The sequence below is a fragment of the Coccomyxa subellipsoidea genome (genome assembly GCF_000258705.1).
Source record: "Coccomyxa subellipsoidea C-169, whole genome shotgun sequence".
In the NCBI taxonomy this organism is placed as follows: domain Eukaryota; kingdom Viridiplantae; phylum Chlorophyta; class Trebouxiophyceae; family Coccomyxaceae; genus Coccomyxa; species Coccomyxa subellipsoidea.
The window spans coordinates 2815884-2839168 of record NW_005178039.1 but is presented as its reverse complement, the minus strand read 5'-3'; the positions used below and the strand labels follow the sequence as shown (position 1 = coordinate 2839168).

The 23285-nt window shown below is 55.3% G+C and overlaps 6 protein-coding genes across 6 annotated transcripts; 2 read left to right on the top strand and 4 right to left on the bottom strand.

Annotated features, from left to right (window-relative positions):
• Positions 1-121: 121 nt before the first annotated feature.
• On the bottom strand, positions 122-1696 carry COCSUDRAFT_13957 (DUF647-domain-containing protein; the record flags this gene model as incomplete). Its single annotated transcript, XM_005650064.1, has 8 exons — positions 122-303; positions 398-458; positions 555-646; positions 766-852; positions 976-1039; positions 1147-1229; positions 1310-1411; positions 1507-1696. 8 exons carry the CDS (start codon positions 1694-1696, stop codon positions 122-124), a joined length of 861 nt encoding a protein of 286 aa, XP_005650121.1.
• Positions 1697-2056: 360 nt separating this feature from the next.
• COCSUDRAFT_32692 (hypothetical protein) lies at positions 2057-2848 on the top strand. The gene has a single exon (XM_005650063.1). The coding sequence runs from the start codon at positions 2617-2619 to the stop codon at positions 2830-2832; it is 216 nt and encodes a 71-aa protein (XP_005650120.1). The 5' UTR covers positions 2057-2616; the 3' UTR covers positions 2833-2848.
• Positions 2849-3118: 270 nt separating this feature from the next.
• On the bottom strand, positions 3119-6487 carry COCSUDRAFT_28120 (DEAD-domain-containing protein; the record flags this gene model as incomplete). The annotated part of the gene is made up of 8 exons (XM_005650062.1): positions 3119-3447; positions 3703-3916; positions 4168-4494; positions 4685-4855; positions 4963-5089; positions 5274-5542; positions 5993-6199; positions 6299-6487. The coding sequence occupies 8 exons, from the start codon at positions 6485-6487 to the stop codon at positions 3119-3121; spliced, it is 1833 nt and encodes a 610-aa protein (XP_005650119.1).
• A 272-nt stretch (positions 6488-6759) lies between these two features.
• COCSUDRAFT_32690 (ubiquinone biosynthesis protein COQ9) lies at positions 6760-8785 on the bottom strand. Its single transcript, XM_005650061.1, has 5 exons — positions 8359-8785; positions 8143-8250; positions 7870-8005; positions 7446-7720; positions 6760-7203 (listed from the first exon to the last, which is right to left on the bottom strand). The coding sequence occupies exons 1-5, from the start codon at positions 8719-8721 to the stop codon at positions 7102-7104; spliced, it is 984 nt and encodes a 327-aa protein (XP_005650118.1). The 5' UTR covers positions 8722-8785; the 3' UTR covers positions 6760-7101.
• Positions 8786-9402: 617 nt separating this feature from the next.
• On the top strand, positions 9403-12490 carry COCSUDRAFT_35877 (CPD photolyase; the record flags this gene model as incomplete). Its single annotated transcript, XM_005650060.1, has 9 exons — positions 9403-9501; positions 9630-9845; positions 10055-10195; positions 10404-10556; positions 10731-10907; positions 11164-11327; positions 11639-11750; positions 11975-12109; positions 12344-12490. The coding sequence occupies 9 exons, from the start codon at positions 9403-9405 to the stop codon at positions 12488-12490; spliced, it is 1344 nt and encodes a 447-aa protein (XP_005650117.1).
• Positions 12491-13628: 1138 nt separating this feature from the next.
• Positions 13629-16551, bottom strand: COCSUDRAFT_35876 (HECT-domain-containing protein; the record flags this gene model as incomplete). The annotated part of the gene is made up of 7 exons (XM_005650059.1): positions 13629-13785; positions 14029-14144; positions 14404-14568; positions 14912-15093; positions 15476-15701; positions 16026-16196; positions 16513-16551. The coding sequence occupies 7 exons, from the start codon at positions 16549-16551 to the stop codon at positions 13629-13631; spliced, it is 1056 nt and encodes a 351-aa protein (XP_005650116.1).
• Positions 16552-23285: the final 6734 nt, after the last annotated feature.

The window sequence follows — 23285 nt, the reverse complement described above, 5'->3', positions numbered from 1 at the left end:
TCCATTTGTGTTCTATCAAATAGCAGATGTTGAAAAACAGGAAACCCAGACAAATTATTCTTGCATTCGCAGGCCACAGTGCTGTAATGGAATATGGTCGACTGACAGTGTCACAGCCTGGTCAGAAGCAAATCTGTGGAGATGGGTCAGGAGTCACCTTGCTGGCTGAGGAGTGCTTCAACAGAATGTCCAATCGTGAGCAATTGAGCGATGTAAGCTGCAAGGCGCGCACCGCCCTGACGTTTGCATAGATGTGCAGGAATGTGAGGAGAAGAAAGACAGCCCACACTGCCACAGGAGAGTCTGCATTGGCATGGAACTCTTTAAGTTGCAGCTAATGCCCTGTGCAGCAGATGACACCAGATTACATGTGACCACAGCAAGATTAGCTATTCACCTGACGCAGCCTGCAGAAATGCCATTCCAAGGATCATTCCAATCAGTGTTGTCGCAGTTTCCTGAACATGGCCACAGCAAAGGCTCATCAACATGGGCAAGTAACAACAGTGTGGAAACAATGCAAAATGAGCACACAAGTGAAGGAGAATAAGCACCTGTGAACCTTCTTTGGCAGAAATGTCACCGGCATTGTCTGCTCTGGAAAAGTGCTGAGTGAGAGCTGCTCTTGTGGCACCACCAGCAACACCTGCATTGTTATTGCAAATCACAGCAAAACCTGTTGAAAAATGCACAGCTGCACTTCCGTTCAAACAACAGGAGCCTTCACAGTAAAAATGCATCAAGAGTGCACATGGAACTGCACACCTGTGACTGCTCGAGCAAGGGATCCCAGACATGCGAGGAGAAGGAATTGGTCGGGAAAGAGTGGGCTTGCCAGGTCCAACGCGTATCCTGCAACAATGCCGTCCGGAAATATGATCTCTAAAAGGAAAGGGATTTAAAGCACTCAGGGCGGTGGACAGATAGCAATGTGCACACGTGGGTTTCATGGCTTGTGGTTGAGGAGAAGCACACCTACGTTGTTGAAGATGTCTGCAAACAGCCTCCACTGTTTGGCATAGGCATCAAGCTGCGAGCCCTGCAGAGCAGAAAAGAATTCAGTGTTTGCAGCCATTAATACACAGATCAGAAAGGCCCGGTATCACAAGCGTAGAACATTGAGCAGACGTGGAAAATTGTCCTTACTTGGGTGAAGGCAAAAAGGACACCACCACACATTCCAGCAAGATCGCGCACAAAGAACTGGAACACTGCAACAAGGGGGCTGGCTGCCTGCGAGCAGACCAGTGATCTCACGATCGGCATCCATCAAGGCAGGATCAGAGGTGAGCACCATCTTGCACTCTACTTGCCTGTTTACCAACGCCAATCCCAGTCAGAATTGCATTGCTGCATATCATGCCTCTCACATATGAGCACAGCGCCTGTATCGAGTCCCAGATCTGGAAACCTGCAGCATGACCAGGGTGGTTTTCACAGTCATGCATCTGACACAGCTGCGATACCTCCTTGCTCAGGGCGCTTTATTCGCTGGTGACAACGCACCAACATAGTCCGAAGTGACAGCATCGGGATATCCATCCGGCAGAAAGCCTTTCTTTAACCACAAAAGAACGGAGGACTCGTTTGATGCGTCCACTCCGAGGGATTCTACAGCCCCCGCTTTCTGATCTAAAACCCAAGATCGCACTAGACGATTTCCATCGTACTCTTCACCAACTATCCTAGTTCCCATCTTGAATCATGCCAAATTAGTGTTGTCCACGGTGCCAAGGTTCAATTTTGCATATTGTGACTTCATGCCACTCGTGTCAATTTCCTTCGCAGTCGAAGCCTTCGCTGATCTTGACTGCTGCACATTACACGAAGTCTGCTTGCCTACAAGGTCTCAAGTACGGTCTCAACTTCCGCGAAAAGTCCCTGAATCAAGGACCTTGATCATCTTGTCCAATGTTATCATATTATGAGATGACCCTCGTGTAGGGTTGATGGAAAAGGGGATTGAACCTGGGCATGGACTTGAGTAGGCCAGCATTTAAGCGCCAACCTATCGGACACTCCACAATGTGTGTGTATGACTCATGTACAATCAAGTCAATCAAGCCACAAATTACAAATTCAAGTCGAGCAGTGCCAGCTGCAATACACCCTAATGGGCACCCTAGGGCATCATGCTCCAAGGGGATGCCTCATCGGATGATCCAAGGTCCCTAGAGTCTAGGGCGGCCCCATTCAGGCTTCCAGATCACACATGCATTCAGCGTCAGCCAAGAAACAGTCGCCATACAACATCTATCGCTTAGTAAGCAAGACAGCTATAATCAGTTGCAAGCACAGACCAAACCCCAAACACAGCTATGAAGCAATTCTTACTAAAGGTGTAGAATAGCTTCTCCAAATAAATTACTTATATGTGGTAAGGACTGGGAGACAATGTGCCTCCAATTCTGACTCTTCATGCGTAGCTAGCTCAGGCGCAAAGTAACAGCTGTCACAACGCATGGTGCAACAAGAGACACAACAGGCACCTGTTTCAGGCGCTCCAGAGCTACAGTCTTGCTCCAAAAGGACTTCCACGTCAGAATGCCGAAATCATGCCTCACAAACAAGAGCAGTCCCTCTCCAAGATGCCTGCAGTTCTCAGCTGGCCAAACAATGGTGACTAATTTGTGGCTTTTGGTGGCCTCCTGTGCCAATCTGGTGAGCAGGCAGCTGCATCATACAGCGTCTTCAGCTGCTTTCCTAATCAGCCCCTCCCCATCTCACACACCCAAACGCAACCCAAGCCTGCCCATCGTAAAACAACTGGTCTTCCGCTGCCACCCAAGACTGCTCAAAGAGCGGGGGGGTTCATCAGGCGCTCAGGAGTAGTCGGGGCTGTCGCGGGTGGAGCGGCGGCCGGTGCGCGAGCGGGAGCGGCTGCGATCGCGGCGCGAGGAGCGGTGGGAACTGCGAGGGGACCGGTCGCGCCTGTCGCTGCGGTCGCGCTCGCGGCGCGGAGACTTCGACCGCCTACGAGCCGGGGAGCGAGCGCGCACCGGAGACCTGCAGCAAACAGGCAATCAGTCTCGCGCACCGTATCAATAAGCTGTGATAAATCTGCGAACCTCCAGCACCTTGCAAGCAAAAACGACATTGGACAAGCCAAATGCAACTACTATCCCCTTGACAACGGATTGGGGCTGTCTGAAGGAGCAGAGGAGCGGCACCTGTCGACACCATAGAAGGACGCAGATGCACCCATGCCGGGCGGGTACTGGGGAGCGGCGGCAGCGGCACCACCGCCATAACCAGCGCCGCCACCACCGCCGCCGCCGTAGCTGCCACCAGATGCGCCACCATAGCTGCTGCCGCCGCCACCATATCCGCCGCCGCCACCGCCGCCAAAACCACCGCCGCCGCCCCCAAAGCCTCCGCCGCGGCTGCCGCCAAAGCCACCGCCGCCGCCGCCCGGCGCACCGTAACGGGAGCTGGAGTACCCGCGGCCTCCACCACCTTCAATCAAATCACCAACAGCAATTTCAGGTACAAATTGGCGGAAGCCACTGTACAGGACCATGCCCTCTCCTATATAATATCCGAGACTGTAAGACTGTAAAGATTTTGAATGGTGCAAGACGCGCTCAACACAATGTGGTAGCACTTGGGAGAATAACACGCGCATCTGCATGCAGCTGATCTGCAGCATTACCTCGCTGAGCCAATGGCGTCAAACAAAACAGGGGCAGAAGGGGCGCGCACCAAAGCTCTGCATGCTCTCCAGCTCGGGCGGCACGACCTGGTTCGCCTCCCGCAGCACGCGCGACAGCTCGCGCGCATACTTGGAGTCCTGCGGCGTGAAGAAGGTATACGCCTCGCCCGAGGCGCCGGCGCGGCCAGTGCGTCCGATGCGGTGAATGTAGTCCTCCACTCCGTTGGGGAAGTCGTAGTTGACGACTGCACCGACGTTCGGCACCTGCACGGCAGCGATCAACAACAGATCAAGAACCACCCTCTTTTGTGTGGCAGCTTCCATGCATTCTGGACATTCACAGATGGTGCCCGCAAGTGACACTGCGGACCCAACACCTGCTGGAGGCAAGACTGCGGACCGCAGGGATGACTTGAACAAGCTTATCATAGTTACAGTATCAGCATGGGATCACAGCTGCAAGCGCGCTGTCCGAGCAAACGTCTGATGAAGGCAGACGAGGAACAGGAGCGCACATCCAGTCCGCGGGCGGCCACGTCGGTGGCGACCATGACGGGGGTGGTGCCCTGCTTGAAGGAGCTGATGACCCAGTCGCGCTCCTGCTGCTTCTTGTCTCCGTGGATGGCAGCCGCGCGGAATTCGCGGCTGAGGTCGCGCGACAGCTGGTCGCACATGCGCTTGGTGGAGCAGAAGATGATGATGCGCGTGCCGGTCGGCTTGGAGTGCAGGATCTCGCGCAGCTTCTGCTGCTTGTTGTCGTAGGGCTTCATTACATGCACAAACTGCGTGATGGCCTTGTTGGCCACCAGGTTCTCCTCCACTCCGCCCACAAACACATGCACCTGCAAAAGACATGCCAATGCTTAGCACTGGAAGTCTGCAAGGGGAAAAGCAGAGGCAGCTCAGGCAGAAGCCAAAAAACCAACAGCCTTGAACCACTGCTATCTGTAATACCTTTCAAGCACGCTTTTGACCCGCAGGAGCAGATCAATAGGATGGAAATTCAAATTCTTGGATTACACCAAGGCTCACCGTCTTGTTGGTCACAAACTGCGAGGCAATGGCCTTCACTTCCCGAGGCCATGTGGCTGAGAAGAATAGCGTCTGGCGGTTGGTGGGGATTGAGCGCACAATCCGCTGGATCTGGGGCTCGAATCCCATGTCCAGCATCCTGTCAGCCTCATCCAGCACAAGGTAGGAAACCTGTACAGGTCACACCCTCCCAGTCAGGAACACAGCACAGAATGTGACATGTTTCGCGTCCCAGCCAACAAAATCAAAGACAGCCAGCTGTAAAAGGTCAGATTTACCTGACCGAGCCTGACTTGGCCGCCTTCCAAAAAGTCGTTCAGGCGCCCAGGGGTGGCAATGATCAGGTGGACACCATACTGGATGTCACGCAGCTGGGGCCCCTTGGGAGCTCCTCCATATGTGCACCTGCAAAATCACCAAGTATAAGAACTGCACAGAAATACGGCCTGCGCGGTCCATTAACACATGGCAGCCCTTGTTGTGTGCCCAGAAACAAGGACCAAAATCGTGGGCCAAGATTCATGACACAGCAGAAGCCATTCCAGCAAGCAATTTGGTGTCCACGTAGCATGTTGGGGCACGGGCTCACGTGTTCCTGATGCCAGCAGAGCGGCCAAACTTGTCGGCTTCCTCCTTGATCTGGACGGCCAGCTCGCGCGTGGGCGCCAGGACCAGCATGCTCGGCCCCTGGCGCGGGTCGGGGCGGACGGCATTGACGTGCAGGAAGCCAGGCAGCAGGAAACCGCAGGTCTTGCCACTGCCAGTCTTGGCAATGGCCACCAAATCCCTGCCCTGCAACGCTACGGGCCAGGCCTGCGCCTGAATGGGCGTGGGCGCCTTGTAGCCAGCGCGTCTGATCTGTTCCAAGCGAGCGCGAGAAGGGGATCAGTTGGTTGGCAGCGGCAGGATGTCAGCTGCCCACAACTTGCAGTGCGCGCCAGCTGTGCTGCCTCAGCCCCAACGCTCCAAAAAAGGAGAGGATGGGCCGCTCGAGCGAGCGAGGACTGGGCTCGCACAGCTTTGCGCCAAAGAACAAGCTCCTGGTGCAGCAGCCAGGTGGCAGCAGCAGCAACCCTCGGGAGCCGTTGATAGGCAGGCACAACAACAGAGGCTCTCCACTCCAGCGCATCTTTCCAGTGTGACGGGCTTGGATGCGCTCCCGACCAGAGAGCAAGAGCGATCGCCCCCGTCACAGAGGGAATCGCGCCTTCGCTTCGAGCCCGACAAATAGGACGACCTTCGCCGCTGCGTGGAGTGTGGTCACGCAACGGCTGCCGGCCGTGCATATGGCAGGCGGTGATACAATACCTCATCCATGATGTTGCTGGTGAAACCGACAGACTCAAAGGTCTGCAGGGGGTCTGGCACTCTGTCTCCTTGCACCACTAACCCATGCTCTGCTCGATACTGCTCCATGCTCATGGTAAAATTCTGTCCGGCAGCAGGTATTACGTGCTTTGCATGCCCATTGGCAGGCGCAGCAACACCATTGCTGTGCCCGTTGCTGCTGGGAACCTGCAACAATCACCACAAACTTTTACTGCCGGCAAAAAAATTTAGCATCCAAGTCGAAATTGTGCTGGGTGAGATCCAGAGAATAACTGGTGCCTAAACCATGTCACAGGAAAGATATCTCACATATCCTGCTGGTGGAGGAAGTGATGGTGGGGGGCCGCCGACGGGTCGTTCATACTGTGTGACATTCGTGTCGGGGTTCCAGTAGTAACGAAGACCGCTTGCTGGATCAAAGAGAGCCTCCCAAGGCCTGGGAAGGGTGGGATCATGCTGCCTCTGTGGAGCCATACTGTCTGAGGCTGAAACACCTGCCAAGATGCACTGCAATCTCCAAGTCCCTGCTTCAGCGCACGTAAAAAGAAGAGAAGCGTCTCAAAAAATACAGAGTATACACCAAAACCTTCGTTGATGTCTTTGGCGTCTAGTGTTTGTGCCTTGGTGGAGACCAGGAAATTGGGCGCTAGAATGGAGCCACGGTCTACAGCGGCCTCCTAAGTTTCTTGGCTTGGGAGATTCCAGGCCTGCCTCGTCAGAAACTCTCCGAAAATGGGTGTGTATGTGGGTTGCAAAATTTTACAGCAGCAGGAAGATCTACAATTTTATGCTGCTGTAGCTTTGCTGCATATATGCTTACGCGCATGCGTTTGAAGCTTGATCAAGATGAAGGCCTAGGCCCTTCAGGAACGTTCCTCTTATAAGTCAGCATCATGATGAAGCCTTTTGGCCAAGTGCATGAAGAGTTGTCACAAGGACTCCTTAGTGATGCAGCAGCTGCTTACATCAAGGTCTGCAGTATCTAATTATCATCAAATGTTGAACTTCATCCAAGCCCTCCGACTCAGAGGCCCCTGAGTCAGGCTGATTCAGGGCTCATCGTTACGTGCAGGCTTCATTCCTTTGCATTATTGTTGCTGGCGGCGCCTCTGAGCTTGGATGACAGCCTCCTGAGCCCACTCCGCCATCGACCCAACACTTGCTAACACGCTGCTCATGGCCTGCCGAGCCTGCCACAAACACCCCAAAAATGTCAGCTAGAGCTTCAAATACACGATCTTGACACGCTTTCAGTCTCTCCGTCCTGCTCCCCTGCATTTGAGTCATTAGACACTCAGCACCGCGCTGCAAAGCTTGCCATAATGTTCCATCCTGGGTATCCCACAAGCCATCCAGTGTCTTAATTTCTGGCGCTTGCAGCCCCTGATCGTCTGCATTTGGTGACTGCCCCGTTTGGTGATTTATGACTCACCTCCGCGGCGGCGCCCCCCAGCCGCTTCACATCGGCAAGCCGGCGGTCGAGGGAACGCCACGTGTCGGCGTAGCCGGGTGAGTAATCGGTGAGCATATACAGCTCCGTGGCCGCGTAGACTGCCGCCAGCAGGCCGCGCTTGGTGTACCAGTTGTAGTCTGTGGATGTGTCTCCGCAGGCGTGCCATATGTCGTCCGCCAGCTCAGCGCGCTGCCGCACAGCTGTCGCCACATGGCCAGGGTGCGCCTGGATGCCCAAGGCCTGCGGCCAGGTGTCTGCACAGGCACGCCAGTCACAAAGAGCATGTCAGAACTTGCAAGCAGAGGCTGCAAGAGAGCTGCATCGAGCGTGAATACAACATGACTATTTGTAAGCATCTGAGAAGCTGGAACAGCAAGAAAGCATGGGCACGACAGGGGCGCACCAATGTATGGTATGAGCATCTCCAAGCGCATGCGCACTGCCATGCGGACGCGTTCAGGCACTCTCGTCCCCGCCAGTTCTTTCTCCCGGCTGTCCAGCTCAGCTGCAAGGCGCTGATTGCAGTCGTCCACAAAGTACTATGGAAGAGCACAGAGAAAAGAGTCAAAGACTGTGTCTGAAGAAGTTCCACGACCGTGAATGCTCACAGTGTGAGGGGATGAGGCAGATGCGAGTCCTGAGGTGAGCCAGGGGGGGTGACGGCGCATGGACCCACCTCAACCAGCCCAGCAGCACCATTTGAAACAATACCTGATACTGATCTGGACAACTGCAGATCCTCTGCACCGCTCTGCAGTGCAGCAACAGACCAGCCCTTGTTCTTCTGCAAGGGGTACACAATACACACAATGCCTTATTCTTGTAAATCAAAATGTGCTGCTTCATCACAGAAAAAACGCCAAGCAATCATGTGAATAAAAAATCTCTGTACCACGTGTGCCAAAGCTGCTTTCAGCAGGCGCTCTCTCAATTCTTGAGCGTCGTCGCCCTCGGCATCACCCTCTGCATCCTCTGGGTCTTCCTCTGGAATGCTGCTCGCGCTAGCCTCTGATCCAAATTCCGTGCTTGGATGCTGCAGAATCCTTTGAAACTGAGTGTCACCCCCTGAGGACGAGCTGTCTTGGGGAATACCTGTGTCTGTACTAAAGCCCAGCCTTGATTCCCGGAACGCTCGATATTCTTGGTCAGGAGTCACAACACCTTCGAAACTAATTGATGAGATGGCTCTGCAAGATGCAATATCAGGGATCCTGGGTGGGGACGTCAGGATGGCATCAAAATGCACTCCTGCCATTCCCTGAAACGGCATCAAGCGTTTGAGGCATGACAATGAACGCATCGAAGCCTGCATGACTGCTGTGATCTCACAGTTATGTCGATTTTGTATGCCTGACTTGTATTCTGCAGTGCATTGCAATTGCCTGCATGTCCTCCATGCTGCCAGGTCAGACCCCGTGGCCCCGTGGCACCTTCAGAACTCATCCCTTTCACCTTGAGAGATGCATCTGGGTTGCAAGTCCAACATGCGCTTGCAAAAACTGTGTCTTTTCGGGTCGCATGCTTTGGTGCTCGGGGAGGATTGTAACCCCAACTCACAGCCTTTTGTTCAGATCATCCGAGCACCATCGTCTCTGCAGATTCCTTCTATCCTACGTGCAACGTCCTGATTCCCAACTGATATCGAAGCGGACAAGAACAACCACAGTGATGGCTCCAAAACGCAAGGCGGATACAGGTCAAAGCAGCGCTGGCACGTCCAAGAAAGCTGCAGTGGCATCAGATTTAGGTGCCCTTGTAAATTCAAAGCGTGTACGCACATTAAAGGACGGAGATGTCGGCGCTGGACCTGTGCTATACTGGTAGGTGCCTGTGTGACCAATGCAACGTGGTTGCAAGCCATCAACAACCGCTTTGAGCACCACCTGCTGTCGTATAATGCAGACGTAAATTGAAATAATCAATATCGACTTGCAGGATGTCGCGTGATCAACGTGTGCAGGACAACTGGGCACTCCTGCATGCAGCAGAAGTTGCTGCCAAGAGTCATGCCCCGGTCGCTGTGGTCTTCAACCTTGTGAGCCCCTTCCTCCTTCTTTCATAAGAGCTTTCCACTTGCTAACGACGATGAGAAACAGCATAGATGCCCTGCACGGTGTTTGTGCACCACACACTGCTGAGCATGGCTTGCGCCAATCTCTGCAGGTCCCATCGTACCTGAACGCCGGTGCCCGCCAGTTCGGCTTCATGCTGCGGGGCCTGAAGCTGATGCAGCCCAAGCTGGAGGCCCTCAACATCCCCTTCTTCCTCCTCAAGGGGGACCCTGTGCAGACGGTGCCAGAGCTCGTACAGAGGACCGGTGCCAGCCTGCTTGTCACCGACTTTGCTCCCCTCCGCCTTGGCAGGCAGTGGCGCGACCAGGCAAGCGTCTGTGGCTTTTAACAACGGGCTGCACCACTGCTCCTGTTGCTGCAGATTCCTGGATTCGCAACATGCTGCCTTGTCCTGCGCCCTGTAAAAAGTACAGCACTGCTCAAGGACTCCATCACGTTCTTTCTGTGGATGGCGGCATTGGAAGACTACTGGAACGCCACATCAGCGCTGCGTCAAGCAGGTGGCCTGTCGCGCAGGTGGCGGAGAAATTGAGCGTTCCCTTCCACGAGGTGGACGCACACAACGTGGTGCCCTGCTGGGAAGCCAGCGACAAGCGGGAGTATGGGGCGCGCACAATCCGCCCCAAAATCCACAGGCAGCTGCCAGAATTCCTGCAGGTGCTGCACGCCTTACTGTTCTCTCTGGGACCATGCAAGGCATGCCATCAAACAGAAACCATGGCTACACAGAATTTCAGTCTTTGTATATCCTGCGAAAGTCCTTTGTAGGCTTGGATGTCATGGGGTAGTGGGGAAGCGCGCGGCGGCTGCTGTGGCAATGAGTCAAAAGCGCTTGGGTGATAAATTTTTTATTTTGTGTGTGCAGCCGTACCCAGACTTGGGCAAGCAGCCCAAGTGGGAGCTGGACGTGAAGCCGGATGCAGTGGACTGGGATGCAGAGATCGCAGCTGTGGTGGAGAGGGGAAAAGATGTCCCAGAGGTTGACTGGGTCAAACCCGGCGAAGATGCTGCCATGGAGGTGATTCATCACCTATAACCCAAAGCTGTGGCCCATTTTCAATTCTCACATTCCAGGCTTCGCTTGGTGCACCCCTTTACAGCATCAGTGCCCACCGGCGGGATAGGTGTCTAGCGCTGGGTGAGAGCAATTGCTCATGTCCATTATTTCAGCTGTTTGCTGTGCTGGCCGTAGGCGCTTCTTGGGGAGAAGGGGTTCTTGTCAAAGGAGCGGCTGTCCATCTACAACACCAAGCGCAACAATCCCAACTTCCCCAAAGCACTGTCTCAGCTGTCCCCGTTCCTGCACTTTGGCCACCTGTCCGCCCAGCGCGCTGCACTGGAAGCTTCCAAGCTCCGCAGCAAGTTCAAGGTGCGCCAGTGCCTACCCTTTCCATATATCTTCTGGCCCCTCCTTTTGATTGTGCTATAGCAGATCAGGACAGCCACTCTACTGCCTACTGAAGTCAAGATGCCCCTCCCAGCTGCATTGCTGACTGGACACAGTCCATGAAGGATATCATAGAAATTGAACGGATGAACAACTGCCTCACTGTGAAGAGTGCTTGATCGTTGGCAGCCGTTCAGTAAAAAGAGATCCAATCAATGAAAAGTTAGTCTTGCTGCAGGAGGGTGTGGAGGCATTCAATGAGGAGTGCGTGGTGCGGCGGGAGCTGTCTGACAACTACTGCTTCTACACGCCCAACTATGACACCCTGGACGCCTGCTACCCCTGGGCCAGGGAGACTCTGCAGAAGCACACCGCAGACAAGCGAGAATTCATCTACACCCGGTGAGCATGGTGCCTGCCAGAATGTCTGGGAACCCATCACATTCTGTACAAGGCAAAAGCACCCAGACCACAATTACACCAACCTATGTACGGTGACCGCTCCTCCACCAAATTTGTGACTGACTGCGACTGGGCCGGGGAAAGGTCCCCAGATTGCACTGCCAATGCTGAGGGCGCTCCTTGTTGTCTGCATTTCAGAATTTACCCAGGGTTTTGAGATGTGTGACTTTTCACGTGCCGGCCAGGACAGCCTTATGAGGGGGCACAGATGAGGCGATTTATGACTGACCTGGGGCTGTGTGCGTATGCAGGGAGGAATTAGAGGAGGGCAAGACACATGACCTGCTGTGGAATGCGGCGCAGCTGGAGATGGTGCATCACGGCAAAATGCACGGCTTCATGCGCATGTACTGGGCCAAGAAGGTGCCAGCACCCGCCTCCTGCCTGACTGTATCTTGCGCACTGGCCACAGTCAGTCAGTCCGCATGCATCTGAGTGCTCCCTGTAATGACAGGCTTCCCCTCTTTGTAAGAAGGTAGACAAAAGTAAAATAATGGCAGTAAAGTGCCAGGTGTTGCAGAGAGCATCTACTGGACATATGAAAAGTTGGTGAGAGGGTGATAAGGACACCTGCTGATTGGGTGCAGATCTTGGAATGGACCAACAGCCCCGAGGAGGCGCTTGAGATTGCTATTGTGCTGAATGACAAGTATGAGATCGACGGGCGCGACCCAAACGGCTATGTGGGCTGCATGTGGAGCATTGGAGGCATCCATGATCAGGCAAGCATCACAAAGCGGCTCTTTCATGGTCTTCCTTTGCGCATTGCATGTGCTTTTGTGCTGCCTGCAGTGGATGAAATTGCCCCAGGCTGGAATTCCTCCAAGGAAGCATATTTGAGCTAAGTTTTGCCTTTTTTAGGCTAGCATGTAGATGTAACGTGCCAATTGGCCAGTGCTTCCCGATAGACATTTGCGATCTTTTACAGTAGAATCTGAGAGGAGATGGGCATGCAGGGCTGGGGAGAGAGGCCGGTGTTTGGCAAGATCCGCTACATGAACGCCAAGGGGTGCCAGCGCAAATTCGACTGCAAGGCCTATATCAAGCTCATTGATGACATGATGGCCAAGGTCAAGGCGCAGCAGGAGAGAAAAAGCCGTTGATGTGCCACCTGCCCTTGTTTCAAGGCATATTTAGAATACATACACTGAGGTATATGCTGACCCAATACTTGGCCCCGGCTGGCAGGGGGCGGTATAAAAACTGAGCTTCGTGCGCACTTGAACTGCCGGCTTCTCTGAAAGTCGACCAATAATGGCTAGGCGTAAGAAACTAAGCTGTGAACCTCATGCTTCCTGCGTGTGATGCTGCGGCAGTGACGGCTGTGTCTGCCTAAGGCCGGGTGTGGCGGCCACCGCTTGATTCGGCCAATGCATATGCACGAGGCCTGCCATTTTATGAGTTCTGCATTTGACCAGGAATGTGATATGCGGCATATCGCTGTGCCCACAGTATTTAGCATAAGAGAACAATACTTCTGTTACGGTCCATCATATTACATTTTCAATGCATTGCATTGAGAAGCTCACTCCCCAAAGCTCAAGTCTAGTTATACAAAAAAATTAACAGCGAGACATTTCCTGCTAGAGCATAATGCGCTCTACAATTCCTCCAACTGTAATTGCATTTATTTACCAAGTCGGTGCAGTGCTGCACTTATATCTTCCATGTCTGTTCATAGGGTTCCCGGGGCAACTGATTCAGCTCATTTTGCTGATCGGTTGGGTTCTGCAGGCATTCACCAACTGCAACAAGAAAATGTTGTTTCAAAGGTTTGATTCCTCATGGGTACGTTCCAGCAACAAGATGCCTGGCGAGCTTGCCTGCACTGCAGTGGTTAAAGCCACTTCAATGCAGATCTGTCCTGGCAAAATTCGTGCAGCACCAATGCTTCTGTAGCATTAGCAGCCCTTCAGGTTACTGGGCAATGTTGCTGCCAGAAGTTCCTGGGATGCTATGGGTGTTCTGTGCCCACACCACCTCCTGAGGAAGCACCTGACAAACTGGTGGTCCGCTTGCTGGCTGTGTCACAGGCGTCTACATTTCAACCGGATGTCTCAATTCTACAACATGTTCGCGCTCTGGTAGAGGCAGGCCTCGCCTCAACAGGGATGCCTGCATAAGACTGAGCCCTAGCTGCAGGACTGGGGCGATGTCTTGCAGATTCCTCTAGCGTTTCAGAGTGCTGCTGCAACATCCTCTTGCGTTTCAGGGTGTTGGCACAAGAGCGCTGCGAATGGTTCACTCCAGGCCGAAGCCCTCAGAGTTCATGATAGCCAGGCGCAGTCGCTCGCTCATGACTTCGCGCGAGCGGTAGGAGGGCAGCAGCAGTGTGTTGAAGCACGTGTGCGCCGTCGGCAGCTTCTGCGAATCCGTGCCGTCCCTCTGGATGATGCACCTGCACGCCCACTACACTTGCTCTGCAAGGCTGTTGTGACACATGGTGACATGATTGCATCTCCCATTCACCACCAGCATCAAAGGCTGGCCTGAGAAAGTGCTCCTGCTATCCCCTTGCACCTCAGCTGCTGCAATGCACTGAGCTGGGGCACACCTCGGGGAAATTCACTTGGATGTGTGGTGGGGTCAGCACTGCACTGCAGCCAGAGGCGCAGGCACTAGAGGCATGAGGGGAGCTTGCCTGAGGTTGCCGAGGCCGCCAATGGGCGCCCGGTCGGAGCCGGTAAAGAACTTGAGGAAGCGGCGCTTCTCCTCGTCGTCCAACTCGCCCACTATCTCCCACAGCCACTTCACGGCCTGCGCACCCAGCACAGACTAAGCACCTGATGAGAGCCTGTACCAAATTGAATGCGGGTGTGGTTTCAGAGATCCCAACCTCATTCAACAAGTCTGCAGCCTTCCAACCTCGGCCAACTACGATGAGCTGTCGCAGGAAAAGACACCCTGCATGCATCTGGCCTTGTATGTACACTGTGCATGTGCCCCTTAATGAGTGCAGCAGATCCTTGACAACCGCACTCCGGTCAGGTATCCTCAGCATCCGATGAAGCCTCACCCGGTGCTCTGCAGAGTAGCCGCCGTCGTAGCGAGAGTTTGCCTGCAGCGCCGCAAAGTCGAGCAGGGGGTTGCCGCAGACGAGGCGCTCCAGCTCTGTCGCGCTGAACAGGTGGATGGCCGGGCCGCCGCACAGCATCATGAAGCCCCGCGCAAACGCCTCAAACTGCGCGCATGACCCCCCTCTCAGCAACCTTGCTAAAGGCGCTCAAAGGGGCTTCTCTCGTTCCCAACCCGCTTTTGCCATTGCGAGGGGCTTCAAGCCATTTTTGTAGAAGTTCCCAGCTACAGTCCCAAGCAGCTACCTAGCTGCTCAACACCTTTCCTTACAGATCTACTCTGCACCTTTGGTCCTTTCTGACCTTGCCATGCACACGCGTCGCACAGGAGGCATCCCACATCAAGGTCAGAGCATGCAGGTTCTGTCATGCACGCAGCTAGGGACAGTAGAGAAACAGTAAAAGTTTTCCGCCCCTGACACAGCACTGCAACAGGCAGAGCATGCGCACCTGCTTCTCGATGGATGTGTTGAGGATGCAGTCCACGTAGGCGTCCACGTACTCGCGCCGATTGTCGGCCGTCACCGCCACATCATCGCCGTCATCGCACAGCGGCGCCGACACCGGTTCGCCGATGCCCGGCAGCCCCGCCGTGAAAGTCAGGCAGAAGCTCTCTATCACGCCGCCCGCGTCTGCCGCCCCACACATCCACCATGTCAGAAGGATGGGTAGTCAGAATAGACTTCCCTGAGGGTAAATGTATATCTGAATGGCAGCACAAGGGACCATAATTGGCGAATTCTTCGCATTGCTGAAGTTCCCTCCTCTGTCAGCATGGCTTGCATCACACAATCCCGCACAGGCCACCTCATTCCGCTCCCCCGTTGGCGTGCAACCAGGCTGATAAATCAACAGCACTGCTCCCCATGAGCAACGAGGGACAACAAAGGCGCATATATTGCTATGCTGGTCTTGGCAGAGCTCACACAGAGACAGCCGCAGCTGGAGCGTCAGCACGCTTCACAGAGTGCCCTTTATGTTCTGCGCAAGACATGCAATAGATAGTGCGCGCACCCTCGACCTCCAGAAGCTGCGCGAGGGATTTGCCAAGGGTGGGGTCCATGTCGGCCAGGTCGCGCATGCCCGCCGGCTGCCCCAGCAGCTTCCGGTACAGCGCCAGCGGCAGCGGAAAATCTAGCAACACCCCATTGTATATCGCGAGGCCCAGCACTAGGCCTATCAACATGAACTCGTCCTCCGCCTCCAACGTGCTGGGGTTGAACCAGTACGTGCGCGACTCCTGCATACATTGTAGCAGCGTCTCTCTCAGCAAAGTGTGGATAGATGTGTCTGTGCAATGCATACACAAGTCGCACGGCAAGCCCTGCCCTGCGATGACAGACTTTGACTGCCAATGCCAAGATGAACAGTGAGAAGAATCTAGCGCTGTTGACTGGCACACCGGAGGTTCAGCCCTTGCTGAGGGTGTCACATGGGCTGAAGCATGCAATGGCATGCCATTGCACCAAAATTAGATACACCAGGACACATGTCTCATGAAAGAGCAAGCCGCCCTTAATCCTCGCTGTCCCTCAGATCCTGAAACCCATCAGGGGGCACGCACCGGCTGGAAGACGAGCATGCCGTAATCCGGGCACAGCAGTTCGGTGACGAGCAGTTGAAAGAACTCCTTCTTGACGCCGCCCGCGTCGATGCCGTCCTCGCCGATGAAGTGCACGCGCAGCGGCTTGAACAGATCCTTTGGCCGCTGCCGCGCCACCTCGTTCAGCGCGTCCTGTAGCGGTGGCTACACCCTCAGGTCTGGCCTTGTGCATGGCTTGAACTTTAAAACCACACTTGACCACGGAGATGGCCGAGTGTGGGACCTGGGCGCTCTTCTTAATGTCAACGGGGCAGCCAAGTTGCAGCTTCCGTGGAGATCAGAAAGGCTGCAGTCCCGGGGGGCCACCCATCAATGGAACGAACGGTGAAGTTGTCAAGTCTCTGTCTGTGGGTCAGCGTGTGATACCACTTGTCTCTAACAAAGTAATTACCTGGGGCATGCAGATTTCATGACAGGATAAAAGAAGAGGAGAGGAGAAGAGAAGCACCTCAAGCAGGTGCTGGCGGCGGATGCGCACGATGCACATGTCAGGGTGGGTGGCGGGCGCATTGCTGTCCTCAGGTTTGGGCAGATTCATGCTGTCCTGCCGCACCAGGCCCCCGCCGCCGGAGCCCCCCGCTAAGAGCATCTCGGCAAATTCGCGGCTGCCACCCGACGCCAGCAAGCCGGCGGCGGTGGGGCTGTTGTGGCCGCTGTTCGACGGCGATCCCGCCGAGCGCAGCGCCGTCACCTCCCGAGCCGCCATCGCCCGCTCGTCCACCTTTTACGCCACCAAAATCCTGTTAATAAGATCTATACAAGGAATATCTACAGGTTGTTGAGATGTGCGTAACCCAAGATCTCCCAAGATGCATCTGGTGATGGGGACACTTTGGGGGAGTGCAGAGGCAACGTGTTGCTGCAGGTAAGGGAAGGCACATTGGGAAGGCATGCCACTATTGTGTCAGGACTGGATGGCTCAGCCACTGGAGGTGTAGACAAGTGTTCACTGAGCTGTCTCAGTGTGGTCCATATGTCTCAACAAAGGCCTTCAGATCAAACAAAAGAATGCGATGATAAATCAGACATCCTGGCAATGCAATTCAGCATTCCTGCATTCGCTAACTTGGCTAGGCATCAACTCACTCAGAAAGGGAGGAATGCATGTTTCAGGGTAGCCATATTAAGGCTGGTGAGGCAAGATACCTGGTAGGTGTCAAGATTGGCTGCGGCGGCAGGGACGGGCAAAGCAGCAGACATGGCGTGGGGTGCTGCTCCGGCGTTGTTACTGATGCCATTTGCGGCTCCCTCGTTTCCTGCGCGCCACATGTGCTGCCACAGGCCTCGCAGGCCGTGCTGCCTGTCCCTCCGCCGGCGGTCCCTCCGGTCCTGGTCATCAAAAGTACAACGTGTCAACGGTTCAGGCCTTGCAATCCATGTTGGATTGTGCGCAAACCAGCGCTCACTCCTTTGCAGTGAAGGACCCCCCTTGCGCAGAAACAAGAAGGCTGCAGGGGAGCAGGCCAACATTCCGCCACTTGCACATTGATGCAGAGCCCCATCAACTACGCTCTGAGGACTCTCGCGCCCTAGAGGGGAGACGTCCTCACCAGCACAGCATGTATCTTACAGCATTTTCATTGACCCCATTAGTCACACACGCAGAGGGCGTGCCTTGTCTGCAGGGGTGTCCCTGCCGGAGGTGGAAGCTTCCCCCGCTGCGCTGCGCTTGGCCGCCTTGGTGTCCAGCAGCACGCGGTCCTCCGCCGGCTTGCCCAGCCGTGACCCGTGCGCGTGCTCATACCTTGCCTGGTGCACCGTCTGCACCAGCACCGCTCACCACATCAGACACGCGCATTTCTAGGCCTTGTAGCCATCCTGCCTTCTTCCACAAGCATTACCTGGAAAGGTTCGGCTCAAAACGGCAATTTCCATCAGCACATGCCTCCCCGCAGGTGCAGAGTCATCATGATTGCGACATAAAGATGGTCATGCGCATCCCGTCAGGATAGCAAAGTGTCACTGGCATTTCAATGCAAGGACAGGATTGAAAGCAAAAGGAACAAAATGGCATGGCAAAGGGCGCTCACCTGGCTCATGAGGAAGCGGGCCTCTGTCTGGAGAAGCTTGGACTTGGCACGGGGGTTGAGCAGGAAGGGATAGGAGCAGAATGAAAAGGGCCCGTCAACTCCCATCGCATGCTGCGGCGAATCGTGCGTCTGCCGCCAGGCCACATAGTGGTCCTCCACGTCAAGCTTCTCACTGCACACACCCACACAGCAATCAGACACAAGGTAACATTGCAGCTCACAATGCCTCGAGATGCGAAAGAAACAATGCAAGCTTGTTGAAGGGAATCTCCTAGCTACTGCAGCGAGAAGATACTCAGCACATTCAGTCCACATGGTTCTCAACAAACTTAGGAGCACCCCTTTCCACTTGTTGCATTGCATAACAGCATGCACATAAAGACTGTCACATGCACTCATGTGCAGCATTCTCCAGATAAAAGCAGAGCAAGACCAGCTCTGTCCCCATTGAATGCTAGTGTTTTGCATAGATCAAGCTCTGTGAACGGGTGACAGTGGAGGTAACAGCTAAGATAGGCCCCACAAGAAGGACCTACCAACACCAAATTCGGCCAGCGCATGCAGAGATGGACAGTCAAATGACAACCAGACATGCACAGACAAGAGCAGAGCGAGAGCAGAACAAGACAGCACCTGATGAGCTCGTTGTAAAAGGCATCTGGGGGCAGCTTGCGGCCGAGCTGGTTGGCCTCCTCCACCTTGGCCAGCACCTTGATCACGTTCATGACCGACACCGTCAGCTTCTTAGTCACCATCAGCTCGCTGGTCAGGTAGTCCTGCAGCGGCCGCACCACTCGCTGCTCCAACAGCTCCTCTGGGTACTCCGCCCACCACTTCACGAGCATCTGCGCAGCCATCCACCCCATGAGTATTCAGCATTTCCCCCCTCGCTTACTGGGTGTGCAACTCGAACTCGCACGGTGTCTGACAACTTGTTCAATCATGAGGCTGCACGGTTGCATGTAGACTTTCTAGGGAGGATGGTAGTGTATGAATTCAACAAAGACCATATCTGACGGAGGAGCAGTGCAGGATCAAGTGTGCAGATGGTGATGTATCTGACTGCAATGTAGGGATTAATTTGAGTTGAGGGGCTGTGTGTGGGCGCACGTGTCTGCAGGAGGAGGGTGCCTGCAGGATGGAGCTGCAGAGGCGGGGGATGAGCACGCTCGCGCTGCGCCGCTCGCACAGCAGCGGGCTCTGGCACGCCGCCAGCACCACCTGAGCCCTGCGCACCCAGACGACACATCACTCAGCCCGCGCATTGATGCCGTAACCTCCTCACGGCCAGGCCTGGCAATTGAAAAATGTCCATGTGTATACCCAGCCCAATGACATGCCTGCACATCAACATGGGCACCCATTTGGGCACCGGCCAATTGACCCCTATTGTCTACCTTTCATTCAGTCTGCAATGCTTCCCCACCCATAGGTTTAACATGGTTGCCAGAAACCAATGCCCACATGTCATCTCCACCAGAAAAGTGAAGGGAGGAGGGAGCACCGTTCGGGGGTGCCCAGAAGCCGGTAGTTGCGGTGGAGGTCGTCCAGGAGCTCGTTGGTGGCCTTGTACATGCAGCTCTCCACGCAGCGCGCAAACACCTCCGCCAGGGGACGCTGCGCGCCCGGCTGCGGGGGCAATGCCTCCGCCACCGGCGCATACAGCGACACTATCTTGGACTGCACAGCGTCCAGCAGCCGCATGTCCATGCCCACAGCGTCCTGTGCACACCAGGGACGCATCTTTTGATCAGGCCCAATCTCATTGCCAAGCTCTGATTCGGCTTGCAGTGCATGCATGTGGCCATACCTGTGCACCTTAATCCCTCTGGCTTGCTTAGATATAAGCACTTTTGACAGCATTTCTGTCGGGCACAATGTGCTAAGTCCAGCGCCGTTTGCACTGTCCAATTAAAACCCTTGGATTGCGTCGTGACTGCTCCTGATCTGCGCTCTGCACTAGAAACCCCGACCAAACAGTGCCAATTGACACTCTCCTGCCTAGGCTTCTCTACACCATCAGCCCTGATTACAATAGGATCTTTCATACTATCCTGCCCAGGCTGTCTAGAAACGACGAAGCAGGAGTATCCGGCACCTTGAAGCCAAAGGTGGCGCTGAGGGCGGCGGCGGATCCAAAGACCATGTCGATGGCGGTGCAGAGCGGTTTGAGATGGGGCATGACTTCCGGGTGCTGCCTGTCGCTCACGTCCAGCTGCGCAACCATGTCCTCAGCCTGCGGCACAGCCGCCGCCTCTATGGCGCTCAGCAGCCTGCATGCATGCACACATCCACACTGACGCACATTCTCATCTCTGTGGCTTTCTTCAGCCGGCAGGCACCTACACCGAGTCAGGCCCTGAGGAGCAGTATCTTCAAGTGACTTTCCAGTATAGTTTGCAGTACAGTGCCGCAATTCAGTGCTGGGTGCCTGACACATGGACTGGTGGGATGCTGGGCATTGCAGTGCAGCACAGGCCTGACTGCTCTGCCCTGCAGAGAGGTACAGAAGAGCGCACTGGGACATGCAAAGGTGCAGTGTGGAGGGCTAATGGGTGAAGGAAGGCACCTGTCGAGCAGTTGTGGCTGCTGCTGCTCGGGGAACTCATCGGGGGCGCTGGTGAGGAAGGCGCTGCTGAAGCCGCCCGCCACAATCCCGCTCACCACCGGTGCCCTGCCCCCTCGAGCCTGCACCCAGCCGACACACCCACACATCAGACTCCATTTTCTTCCATACCATTCCCTAACCCTTCTTACCTTCAAGGACAGCCTCGCAAGTGTATATTTGATGTTTGTACAAGGCAGCGGCAGCCAGTGTAGAGAAGCTGAAGGCAGCTTGCAAGGATGCGCTGAGGAGGGTCCTAGCATCAGTGGTTCTGTTGGGCATGAAACGATAAAAGGCAGGTGGGGGCATGTGGCGGCACATGGGCACACCTGCAGGAAGGGCAGGCGCAGCTGCGTGGGAATGGTGACCTCGTTACGCGGCTGCAGCGCGTTCACCTCAGCGCCCACATCCGCGCTGACATCACCCTCATCCTCGCTGGCGCTGCCCTCCTGGCCGCCCGCAAACTTCAGGTAGGGCAGCTGCCCGTGCTCGGTGGATCCGCACCCATACACAGTCCCGTCCCTGCATACCCGCAAAATTCCTCGCTTGATCAAACCACTCGGCTTTGTGCGGGAGGAAAAACTCCACCTCACCAATCAAAACCCTATTGGAAGAGCTTGTGCCACTCTAGACGCACATGCGACTGATTGATCCTTGCATCACAGCATTGGCACGACAGTCGTCTGGAGGGATGCATTAGATGCTCGTCCAAGCAAGCCTTTCCTTGTCTGCTCTAAGCGCACAAAGCTGGAACTGTTGCATCACGCAACAGGGGAGGTGCATCAGATCCTTGTCCAAGCATGCCTTCTTTATCTGCTCTCAGTCCACAAGAACTGAAGCACTGCATTCCCCGTACCTGCAGAGGAAGAGGGTGTGCTGGCGGCCGCAGGCGACCTGGCACACTCCCGCGGATTCCAGGTCGCGCACGAGCGTGGGTGTCGCCTTGTCTCGGAAGGTGCGCGTGCCCAGCTGGCCGGCGCTGTTGCAGCCCCAGGAGTAGACGCTCGTCTCTGTCACAGCCACCGTGTGCTGCCCGCCCGCCGCCACCGCCCTCACGCCCTGTGCGCATGTGCCCGCACATGTCAGCCGCACGTTTGGTGTGAAACTTCCCTGCCAAGTCCCTCGCAACCGGCCTTGATCAGACTGCTGATCACAAAAAACATGCATGGTACCGCACGACTTCACCTCCCTTTCCAGACATCAGCCCTTTCGATGCCAGCGCTTGCTTGTAGACATATAACGACGCATCTCTGAGCAGGTGGTCTTGATGCAGATTGCACTGCCAGGACAGGTACTGCCCAACTTGCCAAATTTTTCATTCTCCAAAGCTTCAAAAGTGGGTCCAAAAATAAGGATCCAAGGCCAGACCTGGAGGGGCACTCTGCGGGGTAGGGAGACGCGGTGGTCTCCAGCGGCGTCTGTTTCCCCAGTGGGCGTGCTGGGGTCCGACGCCAGGTGCTTCTCCAGCACATGCTCCGGAACGCTGAACAGCCACTCCGTCGCCACCTGCAGCACCCACCACCCTTTCTTTTACTTCAGGTATCTGATCCAATTCTGATGATTCTGGTCCACCTCATATATTCTAAAAGCCCAAGAGGGCATGACACCATTCCTATTTTTCCTGTTTGTGACAATAAGTAGCTAACTCATTGTGTGCAGGACTCTCAAGGGTCAAGGAGATTGGTAGATACTCTATAATCAACATTAATAACATGATTGTACAGCTGCTTCACTGTATGCAGGAATCCCAAGCTCTCATCTAAAAGGTTTGTGAAGACTTCATGCTGTTTGGAGGTGTCTCAGGGGGGCCTGGTGCAAGTGGGGGACAAGGGAGGGAACGCGCCTCGACGCCAACATCGCCGGTCTCTGACAGGGCGAGCTCGGCCTTGTCGGAGGGGATGCCCATGTCCAGCATGGCGCTGAGGAAGCGCTGATTCACCTTTCTCCGCGCCCGCCGCCGCTCGCTCGCCGTCCGCTGCACCTGCGCAGCCGCACCGGCCTACGTTGATCCTAATCCTTTGCTAATCCAGTAGTATCCAACAGCAACCCATCTGCCGTGCTTGCATTCCTTGGTGGGACAAAGCGTTGATCCACATGCACTAGTACAGCCAGGGCACCATGTTTGACCACATGTCGGCCTTGCATTCTGCTTCGTCAGGTTCCCACAATCTGAATCACCGCCAGCAACAATATTTGTGCGCAGCGATGGACCCCCTTCCTTCATTGCAGGAGTGACAAGCACTGGCAAAGAACTGCCGAGGGGCACACCCGTTCGGCGGCATCGGCGTTCTTGGGCAGGCCGAGCTGGCCGCGGTCGTTGGCGCCCCAGGCGAAGAGGAAGCCATTGGCCGTGAGCGCGGTGCTGTGCTCGTCCCCTGCCGACAGCGACACCACCGGCAGCGCCCACAGGCCGGCCACCTCGCAGGGGGCCCGCCGGTCCTGAAAGTCCCCCAGTCCCAGCTGCCCGGACGAATTGCTGCCGAACGCAAACACCTGCGGCCCATGCAGCGCTGTCTCAGTGAGCGGGCCATCACACAGGGGATTGCATAGATTTGTCGCTCGCATTCACAGCATGCAGCGGGCAGG

What these genes read in the sequence shown, in the direction of transcription:
- COCSUDRAFT_32690 (XM_005650061.1), bottom strand. Translation starts at nt 8,721, where the DNA reads ATGGCAGGAGTGCATTTTGATGCCATCCTGACGTCCCCACCCAGGATC. An exon ending in GTGCTGCTGGGCTGGTTGAG is followed by an intron (nt 8,006 to 8,142) that starts GTGGGTCCATGC and finishes GCTCTTCCATAG; the next exon opens with TACTTTGTGGACGACTGCAA. An exon ending in TGGGGGGCGCCGCCGCGGAG is followed by an intron (nt 7,204 to 7,445) that starts GTGAGTCATAAA and finishes TGTTTGTGGCAG; the next exon opens with GCTCGGCAGGCCATGAGCAG.
- COCSUDRAFT_32692 (XM_005650063.1), top strand. Translation starts at nt 2,617, where the DNA reads ATGGTGACTAATTTGTGGCTTTTGGTGGCCTCCTGTGCCAATCTGGTG.